The 16,707-nt window shown below is 37.1% G+C and overlaps 1 protein-coding gene across 3 annotated transcripts; it reads right to left on the reverse strand.

Annotated features, from left to right (window-relative positions):
• Positions 1-2,231: 2,231 nt before the first annotated feature.
• arhgap25 (Rho GTPase activating protein 25) lies at positions 2,232-16,657 on the reverse strand. 3 transcript variants are annotated; one of them, XM_079813899.1, is made up of 12 exons: positions 16,536-16,657; positions 16,011-16,383; positions 11,615-11,814; positions 11,044-11,125; positions 10,774-10,887; positions 9,096-9,300; positions 7,701-7,833; positions 7,550-7,623; positions 7,336-7,457; positions 6,409-6,569; positions 4,661-5,271; positions 2,232-3,584 (listed from the first exon to the last, which is right to left on the reverse strand). In XM_079813899.1, the coding sequence occupies exons 2-12, from the start codon at positions 16,072-16,074 to the stop codon at positions 3,383-3,385; spliced, it is 1,968 nt and encodes a 655-aa protein (XP_079670025.1). In that variant the 5' UTR covers positions 16,075-16,383; positions 16,536-16,657; the 3' UTR covers positions 2,232-3,382. The 3 variants fall into 3 exon arrangements, with proteins under 3 accessions (XP_079670025.1, XP_079670024.1, XP_079670026.1); XM_079813898.1 differs by lacking the exon at positions 16,536-16,657 and having other exon boundaries at positions 16,011-16,528; XM_079813900.1 differs by lacking the exons at positions 16,011-16,383; positions 16,536-16,657 and adding an exon at positions 15,251-15,364.
• Positions 16,658-16,707: the final 50 nt, after the last annotated feature.

Genomic DNA, 16,707 nt, shown 5'->3' on the forward strand with positions numbered 1-16,707 from the left:
GATCTTGGCTGGCATAACTAGAAAAATATTCATATAAAAGTATATATTGATTGTGTTTTAAGATTTTGTCAACACTTTTAAAATTAAACTGTAGGAATGCTTCTTCAGAAGGAAAGAGTTATTGAAAGGATTACCGGTAATTAAAATAAGAAATATCTTGATAATTAGTTGTTTTAGCTTATTTTAAATCGTATGTTATAGCAGGGGTTTTAGACTGGGGTCCGGGGACCCCCAGGGGTCCTCCAGAAGGTGCTAAGGGGTCCCCAGAAAATTCCAGAGAATAAAAAGACAAAGCAAAAATGGATAAAGTCTACTCTAACTTTTCATTTCTAAATATTTCTCTCCTAACTTGCCTTATACATACTTTCCAGAATTGTATATGTTTGCCTTGTAACTTTCTAATGAGTTTTTCTCACTATAGTCCCCTTTATCTCGCTCACTGGGGTTGTAAGGCAGTATTCTTAACGCAGTACGTAAGCTGCTTGCATACATTTATTGTGTTGCTTATACGAATAATTTTTAATTGAAAATGTTCTTCTTCAGGTTTATACATCCAACATTAAGTATAGCCAATTTAAGTTACATGTCATGTTTATAATGTTATAAGTAATATGTTGTATTTACAATGTCACACTTACTAACAGTTTAAATGTTTTTTCTTACATAAAAATAGATGGATTTTAGGAAGGGGGTCCCACATAAAGGTTCATCATATTTGGGGGTCCTCGGCGTCATAAAGTTTGAAAACCCCTGTGTTAATTTAAATAATTTTAAGTCATCTTGAGGCCCCCTTTGAAGTTTCCTCTCTAATGGACCCCTGGCCCATTGGCTGAGAACCACTGATCTAGAGAGTTCCAGTCCAGCCAAATGGTTACAAGAACAGTTCATCAAAAAATATATCATTGTTTACTCACCCACATGTTGTTCCAAACCCCTCTGCTGTTATTTTTGGAGAATGTACACACTCCTCTTTTCCATACAGACTGTCAAGCTTCAAAAAGGAATGTATGACTAGCTATTTGTCGACTTGTGCATTATATTCCAAATCTGCTGAAGCCATCAGTATTGTATACTAAATAAAGAACTAAACATACACACAAAAGTATATAACTGAGGCTGAGGTGAAAACTGTGAATTGCAACATTTTTCGAAACACTGGATTCGGATGTGCCTTGATGCCTTCCTACCTTGCATCAGTGTGATTTTGGAGATAAATGCATTGTTTTCTTTTCTTTTGTTGTAAATTAATCACATAATGCTCAACTGTCCGAAATGTAAACCACAACGAGACCAGACTGTCATGCATTGCATTACTGGAAAGTCAGTCAAAAAAAGATTGATCACAAAGTATTTTTTCAAAATCCCTAGAATGAGTCAGCCTTTTCAAAAACATACTAGTGAGTTTCGCTGTAAAGCTGTGTAAACAATAAACCGCCATGTAGATTTGTCACACGAAAACTGACGAAATCGCTTGTTAGAAAAAAAACTTGTTCTTGTCAAAGCCACACATCTGAACTGTCAAGACATGGTACATGTGTTTTTTTTTTTTTTTTTTATTGTATCTGTAAAAAAAATTTAAATTGTAAAAGCTTAGACTTGGTTTCAAAAGCAGGGTTGCCAATCATTTTCTTATATGTACAGTAGGCTATATACATATTAATTGATACTGAATATTTGTGCCAATCACCCCATGCAACCAAATTTTGACCCATTAACCAGTGGTCACATGCTGTAAATGCTCACCCTCGCTCTCTTCCTCTTAAGATAATCTTACACTTGATCACAGTGTTGTTTATCTTTGAAACTATTGTTCTGTCATCATGAGATCAATTTACTGTAGGCCTAAGAGTACAAGAGAAACATCTGGAAATGTCCATTGAAAATCCTCACAGAACAAACTGGAATCTACCACATGAACGAGACTGAACATATATTCATATAATCAGCTTTTTGTTGATTTTGAGCAGCACATTGTCTGTATAATCCAGTCGGAAATAGGAAATTCCTTCCCTATCATTTAATTATGACAGCTGACAGACACAATGCTATCTGGCCTCCTCTTCCTTACGTAATGCCTAGTGTCTTTTTACCCCTTCCTTTAAAACACACATTCTGATCTGAAAGCATTCTTCTCATTTCTCTCTCACACTCTGTCACATTTTATCTCCTCTGACACACTATCTCATTCTGACTGCAACCAGACAACAGAAGGGAAGGTGTAGGAAAGAAAAGCCAGATAAAACTGTTTATTTACTGACAGTAATCCACATTTGGTGCTTTTTGTGTCCTTTTCACCAAATTGTTCACAGACTTTAACACAGTCTAGCGATCACATAAATAATAACAATTTTAAAACTCTGCCACAATAGTTCTTTCATTTATTATTAATAGTTAAAGGTGGACAAGACTTCTCCCTTTTGAAAAATTAAAAAAAAATATATATTGCTTAAACCAAAGATGCCCTTACCCAGCTAACAAAAATATGTTCTAAGAGCTTGTTACTAATGTTTAAAATAAGTTATGAAAACTTTATTTCTGAATGTTTTTTTTTTCCCTCAGAAAGTTCAAAACGTCCAGTTTAAAAAAAAAAAAAACTTGGTTATGTGAACGTTAGGAGTAAATATTAAGGGAGTGTTTTCTATATTTTATAATTTTTCAAGTATTATGGGAATGTTACTTTGAGTATTCTCGGAACCATCTGAAAGTAAAATAAGTAGTAACAATTAAAATAACATCCAACTGCAATTTTCCAGAAATGTAATGTTAATTAAAAACATTTTTGTGCTAATGTTTTGATAATGTTCTTAAAAGCCAGATAACTTTGAACAGACTTTCTATTAATGTTACTAAGAATGTTTGTTCATAACTTTGAGAGAACCTTGTCAAATGTTAGAAAGTTCTGATAACATTCCCTGTTAGCTGGATAATGAGTTTAAGATGGTGCCAAAAACCTCTCCAAAACCAAATCTGACCAGCCTGATAGAGAGCTATTGTTTGAGATCCATTCGAAAATACTATGAATATTTCAACAGAAATAATTAAATAGTCTTAATAAACCTCTAAACTGTTTAGTCCGATACTGCATCACTTCAAAGTTCTAATCTAGTCTTTTTACAGATCACAATCCCAGTGTGAACGTGAATAACTAGATCAAATCTGTAATTTCTGTACATAAGGTGTCAGACACTGTAGCGGTTCAACTTCTGTCAAATCATGGACAGAAACTGAGAGATGGACATTACCACTGGTCTTATTTTCGAAGACATTATTCAGAGCAGTTCAAGGTGTAAAACACAATGGAGTAGTCCAGATTGCTCATCTTGTACTCCTGTGAGAAGCTAGACAGGACTAAGCTTGAACTTTGTTCGTTTGATTGGTGTCACTAAGATGGTCCAGCAGTCGGTCTGTTGAGGAACTCCTGAATCTCTCTGTTCAGCTGCTCGTTGCGCGTGAGAGCTTCGTCCCTGCTGCGCTCTGCGTTGCGCAGTAAGATTTCTAATGCAGCTTTGCGGTGCTGCTCTGCCTCTAATGCTGCCTGCAACTCTGCCACTGTAGCGCTCAGCTCTTTGTTCTTCTGCTGGAGACTAGGTACAAAGAAACACACACAATATACATATTATCAACATTGATAATAATACAAATTGTTCCAAATCATTCATCATTTCATTCAATCATTTTAAAGGCACAATATTTTAGATTTTTAGATTAAATGTCCAAAAACCACTAGAAAAATGTTTTGTTGACCTGTGTATTTACATTTCCAACAATGTTTAAATCTAGAGAAATCAGCTATTTTAACCAGTGTGATTGACCGGGTCATTGTTTCGCCTATCAATGACATCCTATCCGTGCTACCCTTGATCCCCAATTTTACTTTTTTTTATCATTTTACATTTATCAACAGAAAATGGATCAATGTTATATAGTGCAACATGGTAAGTCTTATTATTTGAATAGCTTGATTTCTTGATTTACCATAAGTACCATGTTTTTACCATGGAGACAACACTATATTGTCAAGTGGCTAACATAGCATAATCAGAGAGAGCTTTCTTCATCATATAATATATTGTAAAAAATATTATATAGCCATTATAACGTAATGTTATAACTTTAAACACACTCAAACGTATTTAGTTTAACCATGAAAAACAGTGCTGTGTTACCCCTCATTTGCCACGGAAAGAGCGGAGGCGGCCAGCTGCAGCTTAAGCATAATAAAATCTCAGGTCTGTCTCATTAGTATTCACTCCAGCGACCTCGTTCCTTTCCTAAGGCTCTCGGCCCGCCCTGATTCATACCCCCGTAACATTGATAAAACTTTAATACATTCACTCATTCATGAACATAATTTATTTCCTTTCCATCGGCTGTGGAGGGAAAGAGTCAAGACTACAACTCCCATGGTATGCCTTTGTTTTGAATAAGCGACCTCTAGTGGTGAAAATTACATATTGTGCCTTTAAATTGTAGTAATATTTCACAATATTGAGTTTTACTGTAGATATGGCATGTAATTATAATGGATTTTTTGTCTGTTTTATTATCTGGTTTGCAAACATCTATGTCTGAAGGATGTTTGTTCAAATCCCTGACCCTTAGCAAACACTGCTTAATACTGCGAGGCAAATAATTAACACAGGTATGTATTGAGCTATACCTGTTGACAATGTTCGTTGAGTCTGTGTTTTCTGGCTGTGCTGCGTTGCTTTTCTGTAGAGACGGTGCGGAATGTCCTGCAGGTGCTGCTGTTTTCTCTCTGCTTAAAGCCGGCACACTCACCTCGTTTCTTGGCTGAGGTTTGGGCACAGGGGCTGTGCTCTGTGTCTGTGTTTTTGGAGCATCTATCTGCTTGACTTCAACATCACTACCTGTCTTATACAAGCCTGTGTTCTCTGTGTCCGTTTGTTCTTCCACTTTTTTCTTTTCACTTTTCTGCTCTCCAGAAAATAGTGTCACTTTCTGCAGATCGAGTAACTTAAAGATGTCCTCTGAGAATGTTTTCTCGTCATTCTCATTAAAGCTCTCCTGGAACCTGCTCCAGCGTTCCCAACCGGGCTCATGGCCTGTTCTTCCCACTGCCGGACAGCCCAAGCTGGGTAGAGTTTGCGTCCTCTTCCTGGGGCTGTCTGGCCACGGGTCCGTCGTGGGCGACAATGAAGAGGAAGGAGAAAGAGGTGTGTCTTCAGATGACCACACGTCCCTCTTCTCTTCCTCAGGTGTGTCTACATCCTCTTCCTCCGGAGATTCAGACAGGGAGGACACCTCACACTTTGAGAAAAGATTGGTGCGATCAGTTAAGAGGCTCAGGTGTGAAAGTAACGCTGTGAAAGCTAAAAAAAAATGTGTAACTTTGAAGAACAATAGATGTTTCCTTAAATATGACTAAATTGGCAATGTCATGCCTACAAACAAAAAACTTTTCTAGCCATTTTTATGGCTTTTGTTTTATTTATTTTGATTCATTTATTTTTAAATAAATTACATTATAAATAATATAACATCTAAATGCTTAAAATTTATGAAGAAAATGTGAAAATAATTTAATATTTAAACATTTTGAAATTCCCTTATATTTCCAAGCATAAAGACAATTTTATATTTAGAACTTTTATACACTACCGCTCTGTGATACCACTTTGTACTTCCTATTCATCCAAAAAAAAAAAAAAATTATAATATATATATATATATATATATATATATATATATATATATATATATATATATATATATATATAAATGTTTTTTTTTTTCCAGAATTTCCATGATTTATGATTTGTCCAGGTCTACAAATTTTTTCCCATGTACACTGTCTGGCCAAAAACAAAAGGTTGCTGTTTGGATTTAAATAGGCAAATGCTTAAGACGAGTCTAAGATTAGATGTTTATTGCAGTGATTATCATGTTTCAAGCATGGTATATGTTTGGCCACAGTTCTTCAACCCAAATTGATGGAGTGTGTAGTTTTTCATTTCTTAAACAACCATCGAGGAAGACACATCATGGCCATATTCCAGGATGACAATGTCAAGATTCATCAGATTACCAAACATTGTGAAAGAATGGTTGGGAGGGAGCATAAAGAATCATTTTCACATATGAATTGGCACCTCTTAAATTCATTGAAAGTCTTTGGGATGTGCTGGAGGAGACTTAACAGAGTGCTTGACTCTTGCATTGTCAATACAAGATCTTGACCAAAAATTGCTGCACCTCTTGATGGAAATAACACCACAACATTTCTTTCCATCAAGAGGTGCATACATTTTTGGTCAAGATCTTGTATTGACAATGCAAGAGCCCTCTAAGTCATATAGACTCTTAGCATTTGCCTATTTAAATCCAAACAGTGACTTTTTTGGCCGGGCAGTGTACGTGGAAACTGTTAAATAATGTGATCGGTACCTCTGCAGACTCCCAGCCCACAAAACTGCGAGGGTTACTGGTCTTCTTGCTTTTGTTTTTCTTGCTGGGAAGAGGAGATGCCTGCATATCTTTGGAGGGTGGGAAAAGCAGCTCATGGTGTCTGATCATAACCGTCATTACCTTCTGTATCATGGGAGTTCCTGTGTACATGTGCAAGAGATGAGAACACGGATCATTACCACTACAATGTGTTAACCAATAACCCCATACTTGATATCTCATTCTTACTCATTGCAGTTCAGGTTAAAAAACCCACATATTTCCAGTGTTAACATATCTCTTGTTAAAAATACTTTTTTAGGCAATAGGCTTTAATTTTAAAATGTATCACCCAACTGTTGAACTACTGAACTGGAACAAAATATAGCATAAAAAAGTAGTGCAGAAAAAGTATGCTATCATGCCATTCTGAATTCAGCATGTGCTTCTTGCTTTTGCTAGTTGGTGGCAGGTGGTTTTAGGAACCCAGACATTCTCTTTCAAAAGAGCTTTTGGACAAAAATACTAAAAATTGGAGCTAGAAGTGATCAATATTTTAGGTTTAATTTTCCCAGAAAATAAATACTTTTTAAAAAATAAATCAATTATACATATTATTTTTTGTTTATTCTACAAACTACTGACAACATTTCTGCCAAATACTGTCATTTAGAGTATTTATTTGCAGAAAATGACAACTGGTCAAAATAACGGGAAAAAAAAATGATGTCATGTTTAATTTGGAAGAAATGTTGTCAGTAGTTTGTAGAATAAAATGTTCATTTTACTCAAACAGATATATATAAATAAAACATTCAAAGAAACTCCTAAAAAAAAATCCAAAGCTGTATATTCATCATATATTTGATTTCCTCATGGGTTATTTTAACAACAATATAGTTTATCCGTCTTAGGATGATAACTGACCCTTCATCATACTGATGGCATCCTCCACTTGCGGTTTGAACAGGTTCACTCCCATCACCGTGGCCAGATTCTCAACACTCATCTTATTTACCTTTGAGTTTTGTTGGACTTCAAAAAGGAATCTACATGAACAAATATTGATATATGTCAGCAACTTTTTGATGTTATCTGTGTCTGGTCTGTTTTCACACTCTTATAGTGACTCATACAGTACCTGCAGATGTAACTAAGGAGGTTGTAGTTCACTTTCGGCAGAAGGCTAATTTGCTTCTCCAGCTTTTCTCTGCCCTGCAATTGATCAGATTGCAGTTAGTCAAAGAATCCTTACTCATCTGATATAATGTCTTTGAGAATGTGATTCTCACAGCTGCAGTGGAGGCGTCCAGCATCAGAGTGCTGTCAAGGAAGTCCTGATACTGAGTCCATGGCACAACAGGTTCTGGAAGCTCTCTGAGGTACAACTTGAGTAAGGACCCCACCGTGTGGACATCAGTGTCGCTGCAGGGAGTTAAAAACAAAGTTTGACATTCGGCCATACTAATCTTGTTTTCAGTCAGAAAAGATGTTCATGCTTTAGAAAGTGTAAAAAGTTGCTTGTCAAATGGATATGTGCGTGTTGAATGGCAAGATCTCTGTTAGTCAGGACAGGATGTGGCTCAGCCGCAGATCATCGATGAGTGCCAGGTTCCTCTGAAATACTGTGCTATTGTATCACTCTTTCTCTGTCTCTCATGCTTTTGCACATCCTCTCTCTCTCTCTCTCTCTCTCTCTCTCTCTCTCTCTCTCTCTCTCTCGCTCGTTCAGATCTAGTTCAAACTTTCTGGGTCAAACCCTTTACCTATGCTACTTCCTCAAAAAACTGTGAAGACTAGTGCCTTGTTTCACCATAAATGGTCATGCAGAGTGTGGTTATCCACATAAAAGCCCCATTCGCATACATACTTTAAAGAACACTGCAAAAATAGAAGTCTGGAAACCAATTGTCATCTGACACGGTATAAAAAAAAAACACTAAAAGGAAAACGTTTAGTAGATGATGGTTATTTCTCGATTGTTGGACATGTATGTAATTATTTGATTTTTATAATTAAATCTTCATCAAACAGCAGAAAGGAGTAACATCATCATTCACAAGTTTGGGGTCAGTTAGCTTTTTTTTGTTTCACTTTATTTTGATGGTCCCTTTAACACATTCTGTTGACAATAAGTAACGTTGCACTTACTCCTAGTATTAGTAGATGACGGCTCGCACTCATCACAGGAACGCGCGCAGAGTAATGGCCGAGCTTAGTGTTTTGGCTGAATAATACGGTTTCTTTCTCGCAAAACCTTATAGTATGCCTCCTGAACACTTTCCATATATGGTGCGCGTCTCACTGTATCATTACGTGATACTTTTGTATCATTTTTGTAATGTTTTAGCCTGGTCGCTATTCCCTGCCATTATAGGAAGGAGCGCGTGCGTGCAGGACAATTTTTTTAATTTCTGCTTTTGAGGTCCGAAAAAGACAGAAGGACATAGGGCATTAGAACAACAGCAGGGTGAGTAAAAGATGGCTTCATTTTCATTTCAGGGTGAACTATCCCTTTAAGGCGCCCCTGGTTATATACAGTATATTAGTGATACCACTGCATACCATTTGCACTATGGTACCATCATAATACCCTTTTGTAAACATATGCTTTATTCAAATCAGCTCTCTACTACACCATCCCTGACTGAGCCATTTTGCACAGATCTGGACATGTAAAACTTTACCTGGGGAAAGAGGGTCTCTCTCCAGCGTCAAAGGCCTCTCTGAACTGCTTGACCTGGTTGTCCTGTCCTGGCAGGCGAAAGATGCCCTCCTCAATCAAACCATGCTCTCTGATGAATTCAGCGCACTTCTCCACCAGGATGGGCACCAGTCGAGACCCAAATTTCTTCTCATACACCATGATGTCTGGAAGGCTCTTTCCAAATACTTTGAAGAGAGAAATATAACTCTTTTATTGCATACTAGATTCATAGCGTTATGAATAGAACACCCTTTGGACATTATACATTAGACACAGAGACAAGTTGTGGTAAACAAGAGGCAAATGATCATACATTGTGCTTGTTAAAGGGATAGTTCACCCCCAAAAAATCTGAATCCCCCCAAAAAACTTTACATAACCTCATGTCATTCCAAACCCGTAAGACTTTTTTTCATATTTGGAACACAAATGAAGATATTTTTGATGACATCTGAGAGCTTTCTGTCCCTCTGTTGACAGCTACGCAACTACCACTTTGGCGCTTCTAATCCATATGAATTGAGCTGTTTAGTCCAAATTTTCTGGAGAGTCATGATCGCTTTATATGATGAACAGATTGAATTTAGGCTTTTATTCACGTACAAACATTCATCATGTCACACATCAATTGTGGTAAATGGAAACTCAAGCATGCTCGCGTGGTGTGTGAGAACCAATGAGGAACCATTATGCAGCATGTTTGAGCTTCCTCAAGAACCAGAGGTTCATTCTTGTGTTAGACACCACGTTTGAGCTTCCGCAAGAGGTTTGTTCTCACATGTCAAGCACATTCGGTGCGAATAAAAGACGCAATTAAATCGGTTCATCATATAAAGTGAGTTCTGAAAGTCTCTTCAGAAAATTTGGACTAAACCGTTCAATTCATATGGATTAGTTTTACAATCTCTTTATGAACTTTTTGAAGCGTCAAAGTGTCAGTTGCGTAGCTGTCAATGGAGAGTACAGAAAGCTCTCAGATTTCAGCAAAAAGATCTTCATTTGTGTTCCGAAGATGAATGAAAGTCTTGCAGGTTTGGAACGGCATGAGGGCAAGTAATTAATGACAGAATTTTCCTTTTTGGGTGAACTAACCATTTAAGCTGAAATCATTAAAAAATTACATTTTAGACTGGTCCAGCTATTCTGCCATTCATACCATTCATATACAATGTATATACGAATGAACTGTCTCTGCCATGTATATTCTCTGTTTGCAAGATTTAATCAGTCATTTAGTTAATCCCTTCATCCAAAGTGAATAATGTGTAATTTTTACTAGGACTTACCCTACTATATGGACAGTCCCTCTGAAACAACCTAAACACACTAAAAAAATGCACATTGCGGTGATAGCTTAAGGATCAACCCTAGTTGGGTTACCAATTGAAACCTTTAACCACTACTTTACACCACCATGCATTCAGAGAAGAGTCCATAAAAATAGGGCCCAATGTACTAGGTTAATATGAAGGAATTTTCTGTATTGGTTTCTGTATTCGGCATTATGTTATGTTTTAGGGATAAAGAAAATGTCTGTAAATGTAACAAACAATGTCCTGGCAGCAAATTAAAAAAGTACCCTTTAGAACCTCCTCAATCTATCATAAAACGTATAGACAAATATTTACGGTTTATTTTTTATGATGAACAGTAGATACCTCCATTGGACCGTGATCCAATGGCCTTGCGGATGGAGCGCACCCACTCTTCCATCTCGCTCTGACTGGTCGCCATGAGAACATAGGCATCTCGCTCCCGATCTGTAATGCTACCTGCGGCATCAGGGACACAACAACTGTACAATATTGCCTTTCAATATATATAGTAGCCCATAAGATATTATACACTGAACAACTAGCATAGATAACAGGCCTGTGACACAGTGCTACAGAAGTATAAATAATTATAATTAAAACAAACAAGCTCACCTGGGATAATCTCAAACAGGAATTTATCATCTGTATTTGATGGCAGCTCATTAACTTGACACGAGAACAAAGGTATGGTTCCCTGGGATCAAAATGAGACAAGAGGGAATAGTTAAAGTTATGTCTGATTAAATCTGAGTGGTATATAATATTATAAATAAGTAGCCTATAACAGTAATAAATGTCATAATACAAATACATACGTTTAAATAAAAAAATATTATTTTTGCAAATAAGCTTCAAAATGTTTCATTATGTTATTTGCTGTGAATATCAATATTAGTTTAGCAACATTTTGATGACATATTGAAACTCAAAAGTTTAAGACCACACTGAAAATCGGGAAATCGAGATATAATTTGAACCTAATTTTTCAACTGAACTTTTCATTCAAAAGGTTAACATTGATTAATTTATTTTAGTGTTGTTGTTTGACTGACAGGAATGGCATTGCATAAAAAAACATAGATTACATAAAATTAAAACCTCAGGAATGAAGAAAAAAATATTCATTACAAAATAATAATAATAAATCTCACTGTTCAATCACTTATGCGTGTATGCCTCTTACCTGGACAGCATTTTCTCTGTCGTCCTTATGGTATGTGAGAACGTTTCCTCTCAGCACAAAGAAGCGCAGCTGCCAGTTTTTCACGATGGATCTCTGCTTCTTCAGCCAGCCTCTTTTCAGCGGTTTCTCCATTGGTTTCTTAAAACCGGTGTGAGTGGATCCAGGGCTCCCTTCCCCTGGCATAACACTCTTGGAGCGTGCTGAGTGGAAACCGACAACAAAAAGGCAGAGAATAAGACACAAGTACGCAGAGGAGTCCGAGACGTGCAGAAAGTGAAGTCACCTTTTGACTGAAATATTTTAGTGAATCTATTTTTGTATCATGAAAACACCGTGCATGTAGTGTGGTGATGTCAGTGGTAACGGTCAGAACCCAGCAGCTTCCTACATCACAAACATTTGCAGAGGTGCGACTGTCCTATAAGTGCTGAAGAAAATGTCCTGCTGTGACTTTAGGACCATCACAAATTAAAAGAACCGCTCTGCCCGGAACAATCCCATGCACTTTCGATGTTACTGTGCAATACAGTATAGGTTAAAAGGGTATTATTGGATTTTGACTCCTTCCCACAAGGGTTTTGAGAACTGAAACATCAAAGTGGAACATTTTATTGTTCTGAGATTGCCCTTTTATAACTTGAGAGACCTAATGAAGCTCTCAGTTATGTTTCACTCAAGAATCAACCTGCTAACATTTTTAGGAGAAATAAAAACGACATAGGTTGACATACGAGTACAGAGCTTTACGATGTATGTGGATATAGCTCAATCTAAATAACCCTACTGAAATAAGTAGGCCTATCTGGTTTGCTGGTTTTAGCAGGTTTACAAGCCAGGTCAAACTGGTCTGCTGGCTTTTAGAGCGGTTTTGGAAACTTCTCCACTGGTCAGGCTTGGAGATCAGGCTGCCAAGCCAAACCAGCTCAAACTTAAATCAGTGAAGACCAGCAAAACAGTTTTCTTTTTTCTTTTTTCTTATTTAAATACTGGATTTTGATTGCAGACTTAATTGCAAGTATCTTCGTAAACTTAAAGCTGCACTATGTAACTTTTCCGTCCACTAGAGGTCACCTATTCAAAACAAAGGCGTAATTTGATGATGCCACGTTTGAGCGCAGAATCTTGGGACATTTGGTCTTCACCTCACAGCCGATGGAAAAGAATCGGGATAGGACTCGGGCAGAAATCATGTTCGTGGATGCGATTATTAAAGTTATAGTATGAAGCAGAGCAGGACCGAGTGTTGTGGGAGCTGAGCAAGGCCGCTGGAGCGATTGTTAATAAGAAGAGCGGAACCCACACCTCGCGAGCAGCGGGACTGTTATTATGGTATAGTCGCCGGCGGGACTTTTATTATGCCATATGTCGCCAGCGCCACTTACGCTTTTCCGGTCATGAGTATGAGGTAACACAGCTCTGTTTATCATTAGATACATCTGAGTGTGTTGAAAATTATGTTACGACGTTACTCTGTGCGTTCGCTCGCCGGCTGCTATGACACTTGTTGCACACTGCAAGAAGAGTAAAGCGTTTCTGCAAAATAAAACCAGAAACCGAGGGTAACGCAGATATGACGCCATTGACAGGCGAATTCCTCACACGTCCCGGTTCCTTGGTTAAAATAGCAATTTTCTCATGATTTACAAATAGTTGGAAACATTTGGGATATTGTAAGTACTCAACTGAACAAAATATATAACATTGGCCTAGTGGTTTTTGGATATTTTACTGAAAAAAATGTGACAATGTGAATCTGACCTTTGAGAACAGAACACTTTCTCTGAAACCCCCCCCCCCTCAATTTTTGCTCCATTTAAGACCATAGGTGTCTGAAAGAGACAACTAAAATAATAAAGACAGCCTATTTGCGATTTTGCTTTCTGACGGGATAGCCCATAGCAAAGGGAGGGTGGGGTAGAGACCATTGTGATTTAGAGATAAGCAAAACTGAGATGTTCAGGGTGGTAAAAAATAAGAAAACGATGCAAGCATCGCGATCAGCGTTCATCATAGTGAAAGCTGCTTAGTGAAGCCACAAAACACTTGACTTCATGTGAATCTTTTAGATAAGAAAGCTTCTGCAATAAACACATCTCTAAATTGCAACCAATCAGCCTTCATCTAATTGACAAGAGATGGTGTCAATGATTTGAGCAGCTTGGAACTTTTGTAGTCAAATTCGCTATAACCCATTGAGATCAGAGGAAAGGGCAGAAGAGAGAGAACTAAGATAAACAGGAAGTTACAAGCTCATCAGCTACAGGAAGTAGAGTTTTTGAAAGATCCCCACCTAACGTCAGTTTCTTTGGTATATTTATAGAAGATCTTGCCTGATGGAGAGCACGGAATTCTGTTCTTTCTCCTGGACCACGGGCCCACACACATTGACCTCACCCATTTCTATGACACACGCTGGGATCAGGGGAGCTTTTATGGTGGGGAAGGGAAGAGAGTAGGTTGAAACTCCCCATGAATTACCAAGGAGATCATAGCAGAGATGCAAGAAGCAGTTTGCGTCAGGCCGAGCTGTTCTGCGTCAGGCTTAAGTGTGTGACATTAGTGAAAAGGGAATGTTGATCATTCACATTCAGCAGCTCTGCAGATGCTAAAATGTTCTATCTTCTCTGGCTGAGATGCATCATTTTTGTTTAATGAATGCAACGGTAACGGTCTAGCAGCTAAAATCAACATTAAACTAAAATACACATTTAAAACATTAATTCATCAGTGCGTTATTCCAATTAAAAATCTATAATCTTTCATAAAAGGATTTTACATATTACATAATCTGACATCACCATCCTACCAATTCCGGATGGATAAAGTCAATTCCTGCCTTTTTTCATTAAATACCCTGTTTCACTAATACATCACGTTACAAAAGTAAAATGGTTGCAAATACATATGCACAATAATACAATATGAAAATGTATTGTTTATGTTATGGCTAGTAACTGATAAATAGCTGATACTAAATTTCTAAATAGTATATATATATATATATATATATATATATATATATATATATATATATATATATATATATATATATATATATATATATATATATATATATATATATATATATAGTTTAAATAAATATTAAAGCAGTAAAAATGAAATCAGTAATTTAAATCTGTAACTTAAATCAATCATTTAAAATACAAGTGCATTAAGGCATCACAGCATTAGAATGTTCACTATGAAAGATAGATATTCATTTTGAGATAATTCTTAATAATTAAATCGTATTAATATAATTATAAATGTAATTAATATTGTTGAAACAAGCATGCACATTTAAATATCCAACAACAACTGATATAAATCAACTGATACAAAAATAAAATAATAATGAAGGAAAAATACCAGCCTATAAATGGTAACATGGTACCAATACATTGTGCTGTGAGTCTAGTTGAGAACACTGTTTTTGTTGACTTTAAAAAGTAAGGCTGTACTATATTTAAAACATTTCTGCTTAATATCAAGTTACAATACAGTAATAACAAAAGTGTAAAGCCACTAATGTAAAGAAAACTATCACAGCGCAAGAAAAACCTCATAAATTGGCCTAGACTGCTGAGAGAATGTTAACCAAAAGACCTTGTAATGTGCTGCGTAATAGATAATTACCTAGCATCTAATAGCATGGTGACATTTTGAGCCGAGAATGAGCATGTTTCTCAGACAAAAGAGAGTGTTGCAGTGTCTTCCTGCCTGCAGCATGAAGATTAAACAGAGGAAATCACGAATGCTTTGCATCTCCAGCAGACAGAGCTCAGACCAGAAATGCCACGAGTCACCACAACCATAAAAGTGCCTCGTTTTATACTTGATTGCACCATAAAGCTGACGGAAGACATGCTTTAACTTTTAGCGAGAAATGTTAAACAGCCTGAAGATTAATTTAGTCAATTCACTAAAGTAGTAGTAAAGTATTAGTAAAGTAGCCTACTAGTCAAGTACTAGAAACAATCTTGTCAGAACACATCAAAATATCCAACATATCAAAAGACGGTTCAGGCATTCAACGGAATTACAAGGAAACACATTCGTGTAGCAGATTAGAAGTGCTTAAGTGAATTATATAGCCTCAGGATGAACGCTCAACAATCACTATGCCACTTATGTCTGTGATTTACAGATACTGTAAAATCCCGCCTGCAAGTTACACTAAACACATCTGGCCATCACGGCCCAGTCAATTACATTTCTCATAAAACAAGTCACACATTACATGAGCCAGTGTAGATCAAACCTCTAGTTCCTATATGACAGGAGGCCTGTCGTGTCAATGAATACAAAGGATCACACAAAAATCTACCCACCTGGTCAAGTGAAATTCCTAAAACACGGAAAAGACTTTGACCTTTGACCATGCAGTGTCACTCACCTATCTTGGCAGTTTCAGCTCTGAAGGTGCTGAAGTCCCAGTTGCGAGGTAGTCTCAGAGACATTTCTTCAATTTTAGACAAAAGGTTACACACACAGAGACACTCTCGCACACATTCTCTCGTTCATACGCACACACACACACACACAAACAAACAAACAAACACAAAACACACAGTGAATTCTAAGAGTACATTCTTTCCAGTCAGCCCCTCTTCTTCTCTTTGCTTCCTCCTTCCTCTACTGATCTGATTCTTCTTCTTTTTTTTTTACACTTCCAAACACGTTGAATCTTGCCCCTCTGCTTGCCTGCAGATTTCTTGTGACCAAACCAAGTTATTTTGAGGTTATTACATCCAGCATGTCTTGTCAGACTGTAAAGAAATAGCAGAGCAGTACTGTCATCATACCCACAATCTTCATGCACTGAGGAAGTAGGCAAACGCAAGACAACCACAGAAAAATTACAAGAGGCGATGAATTTACACACAGGCGAACATGCAGGCTACAACTGTGCAGGATGTACCTCAATCAATGGGGCCACCTTCATCGTTCTCTTGGAGAGATGCATCATGCAGACCTTCTGAAACTATTTTAACATCACACAAAACTGTTTCTGTCATCATTAAAAAAAACTGCATCTGACATAAAAAAGGAAGTTCAAACAGCAGGAGGAAGAGATCAATTGTGGATATATA

This window comes from Gobio gobio (assembly GCF_949357685.1).
Source record: "Gobio gobio genome assembly, chromosome: 4".
Taxonomy (NCBI): Eukaryota; Metazoa; Chordata; class Actinopteri; order Cypriniformes; family Gobionidae; genus Gobio; species Gobio gobio.